At 34.5% G+C, this 15,731-nt stretch overlaps 2 protein-coding genes across 2 annotated transcripts in view; one reads left to right on the forward strand and one right to left on the reverse strand.

The window, feature by feature from the left end:
• LOC117124941 (F-box/WD repeat-containing protein 5-like) overlaps positions 1 to 7,657 on the forward strand; it is a 22,981-nt gene extending 15,324 nt beyond the window's left edge. The window contains exons 4-6 of the mRNA XM_033271281.1: positions 3,453 to 5,100; positions 5,808 to 6,017; positions 7,032 to 7,657. Of these exons, the coding sequence (XP_033127172.1) occupies positions 3,453 to 5,100; positions 5,808 to 6,017; positions 7,032 to 7,230 (2,057 nt within the window). The 3' untranslated portion in view covers positions 7,231 to 7,657. The remainder of the gene's footprint in view (positions 1 to 3,452; positions 5,101 to 5,807; positions 6,018 to 7,031) is intronic.
• A 1,283-nt stretch (positions 7,658 to 8,940) lies between these two features.
• LOC117124933 (N(G),N(G)-dimethylarginine dimethylaminohydrolase 1-like) overlaps positions 8,941 to 15,731 on the reverse strand; it is a 10,544-nt gene continuing 3,753 nt past the window's right edge. The window contains exons 2-6 of the mRNA XM_033271272.1: positions 13,345 to 13,674; positions 12,787 to 12,886; positions 11,243 to 11,439; positions 10,482 to 10,610; positions 8,941 to 10,144 (exon numbers count right to left, since the gene is read on the reverse strand). Coding sequence (XP_033127163.1) covers positions 10,028 to 10,144; positions 10,482 to 10,610; positions 11,243 to 11,439; positions 12,787 to 12,886; positions 13,345 to 13,650 — 849 coding nt within the window. The 5' untranslated portion in view covers positions 13,651 to 13,674 and the 3' untranslated portion in view covers positions 8,941 to 10,027. The remainder of the gene's footprint in view (positions 10,145 to 10,481; positions 10,611 to 11,242; positions 11,440 to 12,786; positions 12,887 to 13,344; positions 13,675 to 15,731) is intronic.

The following is a 15,731-nucleotide window of genomic DNA, read 5'->3' on the forward strand; positions in this document are numbered from 1 at the left end:
TGAAATTAATAACGATTTCAAATTGATATTTCTAAACATTTTTATATAAGCGCATGTGAGTTCTTCACAGATTTCGAAAAACAAAAGCTTCACGCATGCGTGTTCAAAATTTCTGACGTATTGGAGCTAAAATAAAAACAGAAGAGCGAATTGAAAACCACCTATTTTTTAGTCACGAAATTTCGATTGCAGTCGAAAATGGGAATTCTCGGTTTGAGGTCAATTTCGACTACAGTCGAAGACGGTATGTAAAGGGTTAAGACCTTAAGTGTGCAATAGGTGTGACTATGTAACACAGTGCAGTTATGTGTACCTACAGTCATTTGGCCTTTTTTAGGGACCATTTTTACCTACCTTTCAGTACAGTGGACATACATAATAATTTTTTTTATCTAATTTTTTTAGATAGGCACATCTTTGGATACAGTTGTTTTACAAATCAATACAATTCCTGAAGCTAAATAAAATTCTTTCAAGAGGTTCCGTTCCGTTTTAATTTTTAATAGTTTTGCATTATGTGTCCATTTGCTGTTTTATGGGTTTTCCCATTTGCCTTTTAAAATTTATTTTTGTTTTATTTTTTTATTTATTTTTTTTAAAATTTAACGTATAATATTTCTTATATAAAAAAGTATCTCTTCGGAGATCTCGTTTAAAATGCTTAAGAAGAGGGTATCACATTGACCTCTGTTTCATGTGTGTGCTTTTAATACTATTGTATCGGCATACCGTAGAGCGTGAAATCAATTGCATATTACATGTTACTAATTCTTTCTTCCCAATTTTGTATATTTTTTATTTTTATATCACCCAGCACTATAATGTTTATAATAATAATTTTGCCTGTATTCTTAACAGATGTCAAGTTCATTGAGTAGTTTCACTTTCACATCTGATTACTTAGAACCTGAAATCCTTCCTTAAACTCAAGTAATTACCCATACCACCTTCTGTTGTCAGGGTCTCCATGTTGAATTGGAATGTTGTTAGTTGTACATTTCTTTATTTCTTTTGGTTTTCTCCTATTGTTTTTTTTTTATTGTACCATAAATGGTCTATTCTAATTAACTTGGTTGCAAAAAGACTCTAGAATCAACACTCTCTCAATACAGTACAGTATATGGTATATAACAGTTAAATTAAATTCAGTAGGTAATGAAATTTTGAATTTTGTGATGTAGACAAACAGTAATGAAACAACATTTGAATAGTTTCTCGAGACCAGCACACAAAAAGTAAAGTATGATATTAAGGATTGTTTTCCATCTCATCGATTCTTCAGGCAATGACTAGCGACGTTGGTTTTAATGAAATAACATAATGTCATTATTGATAGATAGGATGTTTCAACAGGATTTACACATCATACATTTTAAATGCTGTTGCAGTCTTCATTTGAACATTCCCATAGGATTAATACTCAATGTTTTTAGACTCATTTGCACATGTTTATCTGATAAACCAGGACATAAATGCAAGGGGAATGAGGTACTGACTCAAGCAGTAGACAAGCTGTCCTCAGTAGCCCATTTAAGTAGTCAGGCATTGGCTAGTTTACAGCCATTAATCTCAGTCTCGTTTAGCTGCCATCATGTCAACTCAGAGAAAATGCTATAAAAACACTGACATTTGAATTGAAAACTGTTTTGAAGTATATGTGTGAATCTAATTGTATATTCTAGAATAAACATACATCGACAAACTAAAATTTCTTATCGTCTGTATGAACCTCTATTTATGATTCAGAAATTTGAGGATTTAATGGAACTTTATGAAGGGTATCACAACAATAAACTGATCAGAACGGATTCCTTATTGTCAAATATGAGCCATTAATTCACTAAACATCTGGTATTTAATTACATAACATCCATTCTGTAAAATTGATTGCATTTATTGAAAATGTGTTGGTAGGTAGGAATTACATATACAGTAAATAATAAAAAAATAATGTATACATGGTAATAATGAATGATGATAATGAGGAGATGATAGAGATGATGATCAAGTGATAATGGTGATTATTATGGAATGATTAAATATGAAAATTATTAAAATAGCTAAATATAATTTTATTTAATAATGATAATATTGATGCAATGATAGAGATTGATGATAATCATGCAGTGATAGTGATTGTGATGACGGAAAAAATGCAAATAGTAAAATAAACTGATAAGAGGACAGTAGTGGAGTTGGAAGTAGAAATGATAATGGTGACAACTATTACGATGTCGATGATGATGCAGACCTGCTAAGTGTGCATTTAGCGTGAACATTTTTCCCATGATCCCATTTGCATTTGTAGTCACACATTTTTTTACTGCATAGGCTGTGCATGTGACAAGAGTGGAATGTAGTAAAATAAATGCAGGCCCTACTAAATGAAATAGATTTCCTGAAAAGAACTTAATTGTGTCCATTTCCTTCATGTACTCTGCATCTGTTAAGTGTTTAAATAAGCATTTTTACGACAATCTAAATGTGCTACATTTGTAAAAAAATTGTTCACTTCTGCCCCAACCATGGTGCAGCTTAGGTGGTGTGGATTTCCCTTTTGTAAGTGTCATGCATTTTTCTTTTCAATAACCTTGGTAGGTCTGATGATGTTGCCAATGATAGTAAAGATGATGATAGTGATGACAATGACGATGTTGATGAAAACAATGCTTGACATAGAAACAATGAACCTTTAAAAACAACGATTTTATGACAAAAAAGCCAGTGATTATTTATTTTATTGAGGTCCCTGTGGAGTAGTCACTCATAGTAGTACTTTACAGAATTGAGCTTTTAATGGTTCTAAGAAGATTAAGCTGTATTATTGCCATCCACACATTGTCATTAAAAGCACTCATGGGCCACTAAAAGTTCAAAAGATCAGATAATATATTATCTGTTTGCCATGTGTACAGTATGTGTATATAAAGTAGGGCTATCTGTCACATAATGTTAATGTTTTGTGTAATATTGTACCATACCATATATATCTTATCTATTTTAAAATGATAAAGGGTGTTCCAATATAAATTGATAGTTTATATAACTATAAAAAATAACTATAATTATGGCAAATAATTAGGGGGAATGTTGCTGATAGTTAATGATAATAAATAGCAAATTATATTCATTAAAAAAATAGCAGTACACTAGAATTCATTAATTATACAGAGTTATTCAATGGAAAACAGTGAATAAAAAATGACATTTATTATGCATACAGTACACATTTTTCAGATTACAGGATATTGAAAAAATTTACACAAGGTACATTTTATAAATTTAAGAATATTAAATACTATTTATTATTTGTAAAAGCATAGGCATAATGATTCCAAGATTATTTTTTGGTATTAGTCTTGATTTACTTTTAGGGAAACATTTGGATTGTTTTAAAAATGTTTTATAATTTGGACATTTAAATTAAAATTGTATACTTTTCTCTTTTTCAGAAGAATTTTACTTACAAGCTCGTGTGCTGAACAAGCCGTATGACATCTTTGGATGTTGGCTAAACAACTCCTATCTATTGTCTGGTAATCTCCACTACTTGGGCCATCTTTCGTCTTGCTCTGCACTCTGGTTGAACAAGGCTATGCAAGAAGTTGACTCAGAACAGGAATCAGTAGTCATGCGCATATTCAAGTTCCTTAACATTAATGCCAGTACCATTCGCAGTATCATGGTTGCCAATTGCAGCGCTCTTGGACGAGGACTTGCAATGGATGATGGAAAGGACATGACGGCCGAAAGCACAGGTGTACCAAGCTCGAGCGATTTCTTTCATAGCTCCAGTGAAAGTGAGATTGATAATAGGACAAATGCCTGGGAGAGTGACTTGGAAGGTACAGGTGAGATTGATCATAGTACTCATCATGATGGAAAGAGGACTTGCAGTGAGGGTGATATTAACCAGTCATTTGAAACAGGAATCTTGCATCACAGTGAGAGTGAACCATGTTTTAAGGCTCCGCCAAGTCCAGCACTTTCAACAGGGGAGGTCGAACCCAGAAGATCAGTTTCACCTAGAATACAGATTCAGGGCACACCACAGACAGGTGTCGGTACCAAGAGTTCTTCACTGAAGCGTGATGTTAGCTATGTGAGCAGTACCCCACCAGACCTTACCAGGAAAAGTCTCCGCACCAATGCAAGAGGAATGTACACAGTGGGAGTGTCTCCAGCTGCAAAACTTGATCCTGATAGTTGCTATCAACGGCTGTGGATGCGTGTCAGGGAAGCAGAAATGCGCAGAGGTGGACATCTTGATTATGATATCCTGAAGATTTTAATTGATGGTGTTGATCCGGAGGTTGGTATGGAAGAATGCCAAGCCAGTCCTTCTGGGTCCCAATCTAGGAGGTCACCAGCAATTCGTTCACCAAGAATGGAAAGTCCATCAGAACTTGCTAACACACAGTGGCCCCGAAATGGAGATGAAAGGGACCCTCAAGAAGGCCCATCAACTTCCCGGCAAGCTTTTCGTGAAGGACTACCACCAGATTGTCCTCTGTCCCTATGTAGCTCAACAGATACAATGCTTTCCAGTCCAGACACTGACTTGGGCTCAAGGACTTTCGCAACTGATAGCGCAAGTGCCAGTGATGTGATTAGGGCTTGGGGTAAAAAATTCACTTTTGGTAGTACAGATAGTCTAGATGATGAGCCAGCGATTCAGTACTCAGACCGGAGGTTTATTAATACAGAATTAGATGGTGCACGTAACATCATGGCAATAAAGAATGGTGCTGATGAGAATTACCTATCTAGCAGTAGTTTCTCTGATTCCCACGAAGCAGCCACACATCTTCGGATTAAACGACGCATCAAAAGGAGCACGTCAAAAGAAATCAAGCATCTCATATTCACAATGGGTTCTAAAGCTTACACTCCACATCAGATTGGCATCAAGAAGATTAGGAAGGAAATGTGCAATACCTTAAAAGGTCCTTTAGGAAAGGGAGCCTTTAATTTGCCTCGGCAAGATGATGCCGCAGCAGAAGAAATTGGAGATGAGCAGGGTATAGACTTTGATAAGGTGGATCATGTTATTGAGTTAAATGGCCATGCAATCGGAATGGCACTGTCACCAGACCAAAGGTAAAGCATCATCTTTCAATGTCCTATTTTATTTTATCACTATTGCTATAATTTCATTATTTTCATATCTAGGTGTATTGACGTTGGGGACATGATGGAGGGCACGAAGATTAAGTGGGGGGTGGGGGTGGCCTTGATGAATAATTGAGGATGATTTAGTGTAATTTTTTGGTTAAACAATTTTTTTGTGGTTTGTGCCCCATGAAGGCCCCCCCCCCCGAATAGATATGCAACTGGTCGCGTCATCATCACAATTTACTACCATTAATGTCATCATTTAAAAAAATCATGTTTTCCATTTCTATGCATATGGCAAGAATGAGGATAGAAATCGTAAGTGCAGCCTGTGAAAGGAAGAAAATCCTTTAATTAAGCTACACTTCCATACATAAGAAAAGGATTGACTACTGTACACTAAAAGATCTATACAGTATACTGCTTTACCTCTTGTAATGCTTGCTTACTGGTGAGATATTTTATATAACTAGATTCATGTATAGGTGTAATTTTGCCCTACCTGACGTGGAAATGTACCGAATACTCAGTACATTTGAAAACAACTGCGAAAAAAATCGCAAGTTGTTCTCAGGTGGGACTCGAACCCATGATCTCCAAATCACTTGCCTGGCATCATACCTCTAGACCACCGAGCTTGCGCCTGATGGCCAGGGTTGAATTCATTTATGTTTATTATGTGTGTTTTTCAGGTTTCTGTATGTGAATTGTCGGTGTTGGCCACCAGAGTACCGGATTTCTGACCCCCTAGCACCACCACCAATTGCTCAAGAGATTGAGATCAGAGTATATGACCTGGTGGATCTCACTGAAGTTAAGCGTTTCCATGGACACAAGGCATACTCACCCAACGATGAATTTAACTTCATTTTTCTTGATGTTAGTGATCAGTATGTTGCAAGGTGAGTTTAGTACACATTTAATTTTTGTTATAATCAACTTCTAAAGTCACTATGTTTAAGTTGCCATAGCATCAGTTTTCTGCACCTCAAAAATCATAGGAAATTTCCACATTTTCTGGCAAGTGTTAGATTATTTATTCTATATGAATGGTTTTTCTTACAAGGTAATCACTGTCAGGCAAACGCCTCTTGACCAAAATCCATATGAAACCAAATTCTATTAATCCACATATTTTATAAGAATTGTATTCTTAAGAGGAGATTAAAACCCATAGTATGTTAATTCTGCTAAGAATCTATAATTTACATTAGAAACATCAGGCCTACAGTATTGGCGAAAGACCAACATATTATATAACTTGTAAAAAAACATAATTTATTTTGGAACTAAGATTCATAGTATAAACAACAAACAAGTGCAACTTTAACTAATGTGTTAGGCCACAGGGCCCTTTCAGTATTACGCCACTGCTCTGTCTTAGTCTTGTCCCTTTCCTGCTCTCTCTGGGTCAGTACTCACCTCTGCCTGGAACTCTCCATTTCAATATTCCTTGAATATTATTTTAAATATTATTGGTTCTTGGTTTTAATAATGTAAAGCCGATTTATTTACACTGCGAATTGCCTTTATTTGTAATTGATTTTTTCTTTTAAAATTTTGAACATGTTTTTCTTGAATCTGTGTTGTTCATACCCTGCATGTGCCTGATTAAGCCATGACCTGGGTTTTATGTCGCATTCTTTTATTGTGTTTTTAATAAAGAATGATTTACTGTCTGTGTTTTTTGTTTGGCAAATAACCTATCCAAACAGTGTAGCATTGCTGTTAATCTTTCACCCTGTTTTGCGATGTGATATACCAACTGATTTTCTGAGAGGACAAATAAAAAAATCTTGAATCTTGTTATCTTTTTCACCCTTTTTTACTAATTTATAATAAATATCTTGAGTGCTTTACAATAGTATGATAGCCCATGTTTACATATATATTATAATGTTTATTTCTATTTTCAGTGGTGCTGAAGATAAACATGCATACATCTGGGACACACATTATGGGATTCTCATTGGTCGTCTCTCACACAATGATGTTGTGAACTCTGTGGCATTCAATCCACTTGACCCCGAGATGCTGGTTACAGCCAGTGATGATAACACCATCAAAATTTGGACGTCTAGAAATCAATTTGAACGTCAAACCACTAGAGTGTAAAACCTCTAGCTGTTGGTGAAATATTGACTTACTGTACTGTATTTGTAAATACTATTCTATAAATGCATATTCTTTTTACCTTAATTACCACTCTCTCAGCCCTTAAAGCACTTGTTTACTCAAATGTTATCAGTTATTTTAATGCTGCATTCTTTCTGAAATTAGTTGTCAAAATAAAACTTATGTTTTAAAATGTTTGTTCCAAACCCAGAGTCCTAGGTCTTGAATTAATTTAAAAGTCCTAAATCCAGTTCAAAGGGTCCTGAATTTAAATTTTACTATCCTGTAAACAATCCCTGTGTGCAGTTTGCAAAGTACAGTACTGTAAAACCTTGAATTAAAGCTCATGGCTTTTTTTTTTTTTTTTTTTTTTTTTGTGAATTTTGGATGGCTTCTTTTTGAGGCTACTTTTGCAAAGTAAAGAAGTTGGGGGAGGGGGTGGCCTCTTTTTAAAATGAATGCTGTAAATTTTGGGAATTATTACTATAAAACATTAATAGGGCCACTGTAACATCAGTCTGTGCCATGAAGTGTATTAACCGGCATTAAATCACCTAAACTACTGTATAAACCAAGCATGTTTTGAATTTATTTTTGTTTCCTTGAAATTTGTGTACGGTGTATGTAATGTACTATCTTGAAAACAAGCACATCTTTTCGTGCCCACTAAACTAACAAAGGGGCTTCACTTCAAGGTTTTTTACGGTATAGTATCATAGAAACTTCACTTCCCAACCTCAGATTTGAAAACTAGGGTATAGAGAGCTGGGGGTCCAACTAATATCCACTCAGCCTGATGGACTACACTTGTTTACAAATGTACTGTTTGCAAAATAAAAATTGGGAAACACCTCAAATAGTAAGTAATAACTACAATTAAATCGAAAGAAATCCTTAAATTCATTACCAGTCAATTTTAGGTTCTATGCAAAAGAATACAGAAATATATAATTTAAGTTTACTGTATTAACTTAAATATACAAATTAGGAAATTCAGATTTGTTTGCATATGACAGACATTACATTGTTAAATCACTATAAGTATTAAAGCAAAATACACCATATATTTTCCCTTGATTATACTGTTCCTACTTTTTGTGTACATTTTTCTGCTAAGATTTCATTCCAGCTGAACTTCATCATCAGAATTAACCTAATTGTTGTAATGATTGAACTTGTTTAACCACTCGGTGTGATTTGCTATCAGTAATACAGTATTTGTTATCGTTTGGTTTAATATAATTTGGTGCCATATTTTTAAAAATGCATATTTGTGTTAGATAGTCAATTGAGAAGATTATTTGGTGTTTTGTGTTGCTTTCTGTGTTTTGAGACACATTAAATATGAAGAGGTACTTTAGTGTAGGGTGTGGATGTACTGTATAAATGTAGATAACACTGATAGTACTGTAAACTAGAAACACTGTCAAGTAACAGACAATACTGTAAACATATTTAGACATTTGGAAAGATAAAGTAGCTATCCTATTAGTGCATGTCATCACAAAAAAAATAAGTCTACATCCAAAAAAGAGTGTTTTAGTATTGAAGTGTGTCTAGATGTAATTGAGGCTGTATTGACTTGTAATACAGCTATACAAGGTTCCAGAATTCTTGATGTTTTATTTAGTGATTTGGGCCAAAATGAATTAGTTAAATCTTAAACCCAGATATTGGGAAACCTATTGACATATTTTACATGACAACAAATGTAACTCTGTATGCACTTTAATAATGCCCTTGTTATACTGCGCCTTGATGTCAAGAACTCGAAGTACTGTCATTTGAACAATGTGTATATAACTATCCCTTCACTTACACATAGCCCTTCCTCATATAATGGATTCAACCTGACAGCAGCATACATTTTATGTCAAAAAATATATTACTCTGTACTGATGTATCGGTATGATATCAGTATTATGATACAACTGTATTGGGGCATGTACGTAATGAAATGTTGCTGTGCAATAAGTTTTCAGTGAGAAAGAGCAATGAAACATTGTACATTCAACAACTGTTTTGTGCATTTGAATACAGTACGGCTAGAAGAATCATAGATTGGAGCCCTGAAAGTTCATTAAAATGTTCAATTATTGACTAAAATCTTGTGTGTTTGTTTGGGAAAAGGTGAAGAAATTCACAGGATTCAAAATTATTCCAAAAACTATAAAACTGGTTATAAATCCTCCAGAAAACCTGAATATTTTATGAATTTTTAATAGTTTTTAGTTCAAAAGCTGCCATGGGCTAAACTGGTTCTGTACTAGAGAGAATAAAACTAAAGTAGTGTACAGTACTGAAATCAAAAGCATGCCACTTCACCAATTTCGTAATCTTGTGTAATGCTCAACTTATTTAATCATATCTCATTCATTAGGTAGTGTATCTACATTAATTTAGGAAAGGAATACTTTATCAGTTATGTAGAAATCAGTTGAACTAGCCTAAAGTCGAATCTAAAGTTTCACTGGAAAATTGTTTGATTTGAATAAAATTTGACTTCCAGATCATTCATTAATGCAAAAAACAACAATTTGGCATAAAAATAGGAACGACTTAGAAATTTTTTGAATTGGGTAAAGTCTACTTAGGCAAGTTTTACTGTATACCGTAAAGTATTATATAAAAAAGGTATAGTAAATCTTTTATTGGTTGAACCCTATATCTGCTGGTGCTTTATCTACGATCATCGGGTAGTCATTTACTGATCCCAATTAAATGAATTTCATAATTCACGATGAACTTATACCACATCCATAGGTCTATACTGTTTTTGCCGTTTAAATGCAAACCCTTATTGGTCCATCTTCTCAATGAAGATAGATCGGCAAGTAAATGCTCCATCAACTTTACCAAACTCAGAATTGGGCAGTGAAATCTTTGGACAATCTGGAAACTGTTCTTGGTAAACCTTCAAAAGCAAAAACAGAAATATGAATTTTAAAACATTCATAATTAGAAACATTATCATCAATCAGTGAATCTATAAAGACGCACAAGACAATGGTTCCTATGTACTAATGACTAAATAAATATTTAAAGGCTATTTTGAGCAATGTACCTTTGCGAAGTGCCAATCGAACTGACCAATCAGCACAGGGTTTGGAAAAACGTGCTTGTCCCACACACCCATGTGTCATATGTAATTTTATGCCATCATTTCGTGGGACCATAGTAAAAATATTTAAGGGGCAGGTCTAAGCTGAAAGGTCCATTCTCTCTTATATCACACCCCTGTATATGCTTACTTTATAACTAGCTGGGTATTCTTCTTCAGTGCAGTGTATCAAGGTACCATTGACGTATAAACAGTTAGCAGCGCTGTCGTCTGGTAGAGTGACGTAACGATACTCGTGAACGGCCTTCTCCATCATTTGCTACCAAGTAATATGAAGCACATTATTTTCCAGGAAAACATGTACAATAATTATCTAATTTCTAGAATTATAGTTAAAGGCTTTAAGCAACATTCAATAATGTATTATATTACAGACCCTATGCGAATGATTATCAAAATATTATGATAGAGGAAACCTTGAGTGAGTCAGTAAATCAGCAAAACTTGATCTGTGTCTTACTGGCAGACAATTACATAATTTGATGCTTTCAATATTTTAATTGCATTTTTTCAGCACAAACTATTTTTATGAACCTATTAATATTATGATTAGAATAATAATAAAACAATTGTTATATACATATCTTTTGTAGCACTGTCACCTAGTATGATATGTATTCTTAATTATTTGCTACCAATGTTTAGGTCTACCAATAATAGCTTAGAGAAGAATGCTGGTAAAATATTAATATATAAAATCCTATTAAGAATATTGATGTTGATATAAAGACGATATAAAGACAATAAAAAAAATGGACAATTTGGAACTGTGAAAACAATTCCAGCTGTGAATGTGGATGCTGATAAGGAAAGGGGTTGCGATGAGAATGTTGGGATCATGTCAAATGAAATTAAAGATTGGCAATTTGGCTGAAATTCTCTTCACTGTACCTTCTTAGCATCAAGTGCATGTTGACTACTGCCAATAGCTACCACATCTGGTCCTGCCATAGACATTACAGACTTCAGATGAAGATACTCGCTGTTCATCTCTATAGGTGTTACCTGATAGTCTGGGAATGCCTTGTTCAGCTGTTTAATGCCAGCCATGTTGGTCCTTGATGTCACACCAACAAAGAATTCTCTTCCTTAAAAACAAAAACAAGTACCTGTATGAACAAGTATTCACCCACTTAATAATCACAGGTCTTATGTAGCTTCCTTCAGCGGATAGTCTTGTATAATGAATTCTAGTTGCTGTTATAAGTTGAAATGGAACAGTCGTAACAGGGTCAACAATGAGCAGGTTAACAGCATGACATGATACAAGTGACTGATTAACTCAAACTCCTGGCCTAACGATTGAGAGTAAGAACTGCATCCACTCCACTAACCGCTTTTGAGTTTATGTAATGTGAGAATGCTGGTTACAGGACTACAATCTTTTCGTAGATAGCGAAGTGAAACAGTGGATTGTGGACACAGTATATAGATAGAAAATTCAGACTATAAAGAGGGCTACACATGGCCTATGGGTACCCTAAAAAATAAGAGTGCCACATTATGTATCTTAACTGCAAGTGTTACTGTATGTCATTTTATATTATAAAAGAAACAGTGTGTGTTGTATGTCATACTTGAACCAACACATGTATCGATCACATGGTAGCCAAAGGTCCTATTAATCTTCAAAAAGTTATTCAATCACCTTCCAGTATTGATAGTTCAGTAATGTGAAGGCTTATAGGGTGTTTATTCGTGGTAGGCATTTGTTCATTTTTAGTTCTCCTTGCTTTATGCCTTTTATACAACCTCACTCTCGATCCTGCCACCTCCTCTCCTCACATTTGAACCGCTCTTTTTTTGCATAGTAGTAAATTTCCCATTGTGTATTGCATGTATTGTTAATAATTGGTGGATAATAACTCTTGATGGCTGATGAAGCACTAAAAATTGAATATTTTTAATTTGCTAGGGTTTAGTCAAGTCAATGCGTCCACCTCTAGGAATGTTATATGTTCAGCTATTGTTATCACATTACCAGGAGATTGTGATTAGATAAATCAAATTTTGGTTGACCGTTCAATTAATTCATTATTAGATGTTATAGAATAAGACTATTTATTTTCATGCCATCAGGGCAATGTTAACGTCAGCTAGGCCATAACAGTCCACCTGTGTAGGACTTTATTATTGTGTTGCTTGTCGCTGCTTTGTCAGGACATTCCTAGCGACTCATCATAATAATTTTGGGTGAGCGTTTAATAAACAATATTGGCAATTATTTAATTGCTTTGGCTAAACCAAATTTTCTGTACACAAAGGATAGTGTATGTTACTCAATATTAGAAATAGCAAGATAGGCAGAATCATGAATCTGGGCATTATATATCTTGCATTATCTAATGGTGATTTAAGTTGTGAAAATTATTGAGACGGAGTGTGGAATACAAGGTTCTGGTACTATACTGTACACAACAATCTAATTTGCTTACCAGTAAAGAGAACATCTCCTCCTTCTATTGTAGCATCATCATCATCCATCTGCACAATCTTCAGGTTTAAAGCAGGAAGTGCCTTAATAACATCATTTACCTTGATAATAAATGAAATAAATATTACATTACAGTATTAGGCACAGCACCATTATAATCATTAAGAAACCCCCAGACACTAACCATAAATGCTTACATTTCACTAATAGCCTATGACATTGTTTACAGAATTGGACATTAAAAACTTAATTTACCAGTCAACCAGATATTAATCGTATGAAAAACCATGATTTGGTATATCCCAATTTGTACTTTTCTGTAAAATTCTGGAGCTTGATTATATATCACTTAAAGGAATATGATGAGAAAACAAAGATAAATACAAATAATTGATATAAATTGATGTAAAGATTGTATGTAAATAAATATGTCATATTCAGTCTATATTAAAGTTTAAAAAATCTCATGGATTAAAGATTTTACTTAACAAAGAAATAAAATCAAAAACATTTTAGAAATGAAGTTGCAATAACATTCCAACACCCATTGGTAAAATACCTCTGGTCTACGACTGGCAAAGGAAGGCCGACATATAAATGCCACTCCCCCATGAATCACGGCAGTATCCTCAATAAAACAGCAATCCGGTAGTTTGTGGTCAACGGGAACCTCGTACAATTCCAAATTGAGTGACTTCATTGCATTCACATACTCCTCGTATTGGATGCATGCTTTATTCATATCTACGACAGAACCATGATCTGTACGTAGAGCTTCCTCTCCGCAGCTATCTGCTATTCCTCGCACCAGGCATCCAACTATGTTATTGAAATTAGCTTTATTGTTTTTGGTGTTTGTAGTCATTTTAATACTTGGATATGTTTGACTCTGAAAAAAATAATCAAAAAGTATATTACAGTGCAATTTTAATGACTTGCAACCCAACAAACTTCATTCTGCATAGAAAATAACAATAGGATATACCTACACTGTCCAATACTTTTATGAGTATATATAAAAATAATGGGAATTAAAAATATAAAGCTGAGAAGGGGTAGACCTAATGATGTTCTTAATGGTCTTAAACAGGTAGTTTTTAACTTCAATAGGCACTTTATAAGTCTTATTGCATTTACGATAGTCCCTTCTGTAAGGCCATTGCTACATAAAACAACCTTAACTACAGTATTGAAATACAAACTACTGTATCACCATATACCAACTGTGCTTTTTGCTCACTGATGCGTAGTGGTTGGGTATTTATCACCACATTCGAACTGGTAAAGCTCATTTGCGAAAAAAAAACCCCTAAATAAAGTTTCTATAGCCATTATGAATAATTTTAAAATAATGTAAGCCATACACTTAAAGTGGCTTTGCTTTTTGAAGCCAAATTTAGTTTTGTGTATCCTCACATAACTAAATTATAGCATTTTCCAAGCCGGCTAAAAAATCACAGCCAGCTAACTGATTAGACCACAAGTGGGCAAAGTGCGGCCCGAGGGCTGCATACGGCCCGACAGTGACTTTGTTGTGGCCCGCGAAAATGAATTAAAAACCTTATGTGTGCGGCCAGCCGCACATTTTTGACTGGAAAACACCTTGTTTTTTACAGCCCGATACCGAGATCATCTGTAAAAAAAATTGTTAAAACTGAGAATAAAGTGGTATAAGGTTTTTGGAAGCACTGTAAACATCAAAGTTTGGGTGCGGCCCTCTGTGTTAAATCAAAAATTCACTTTGGACCTCCAACCGATTTTTATACCCACCCCTGGATTAGACCATGGTATAGCAATGGTCTTTTATTATTAAAGACCCATATCTACATCACATGACATATTTAAATATACAGTACTACTACTCAAAATCTTAATAATCTTATCTGCAATACAAAGGAATGATGTCTAATAGGTGTATCTTGATACAGCATCACTATTACTGTATTGTTGTCTAGCATCAGCTTATAAAAGATAATTAAAATCACCTGGAAGGAATCTGTCACATTAGCTTCTGGTATTCTGTCCACAGATGATATATGTCGATATTGATGATGATACTTGTTGACAAGAGCTCAATGCAAAAATCGAAATGGCAACGTGTGTCTAATGATGACCATCTAACAGTTACAAATACAAACATTTTATATAACGCAACAGCACAAAATTATTTATTATTTCAAACTTGTAACAAGAGCAACTGCTCACCGGTCTGCATGTTCCCACACGCTTAAATACGGTACTGACTAACTAAATCCTTTCCGAGCCACTGGGGCTCATAGGGCTGGAGCTTATCCCCAGTTTCTGTAGTGTGAAGTGGATGAGAGTTGTACTCCCCTTGGACGGGACAAGTCCATTGCAGGTTAGTCCCAACAGTTTGCTGGTACCCATTGATACAGCTGGGTGGACTGAAGCAGTGTAGCTAAAGTGCCTTCCCCAAGGACACAATGGAATCTGCACAGCGGAGACTCGAAACCCGGACCCTGAAATACGGTACAGGCACAAATTATATATATTGGGTTTTTTGGAAGAGCTAATAAGATAGCAATTTTATTGGTACAAAAAAAATTATAATTTAGAATAATTTGTACAAAATTAAAATATCAAAATACAAATAAATAACAAATATCTTTACAAAAAAAATAAAAAGTATAGGCCTAATAACTCAGGCAACATAATAAATATAGTTATTCATATTATATAAATATACAGTATAATAAGCGTACGATATGGGGAAAATTTATATAATTTAATTTAAAGGCAAATGGGAAGCACCCATAAAACAGCAAACGGCCATATAATGCAAAAAAATTTTAAATTGAAATTAAAACGGAACAGTAGAGAAAATCCGATCAGAATGACAAAATAAACTAAGTATCCACTGGAAGGAATCCCAATATCTGCAGACGGATCCGTTTCGGCCTTCTAGGCCTCATCAGTGCAGCTAGG

The sequence above is a fragment of the Anneissia japonica genome, unplaced genomic scaffold (genome assembly GCF_011630105.1).
Source record: "Anneissia japonica isolate Jap-2015-1 unplaced genomic scaffold, ASM1163010v1 scaffold8236_len642391_cov169, whole genome shotgun sequence".
In the NCBI taxonomy this organism is placed as follows: Eukaryota; Metazoa; Echinodermata; class Crinoidea; order Comatulida; family Comatulidae; genus Anneissia; species Anneissia japonica.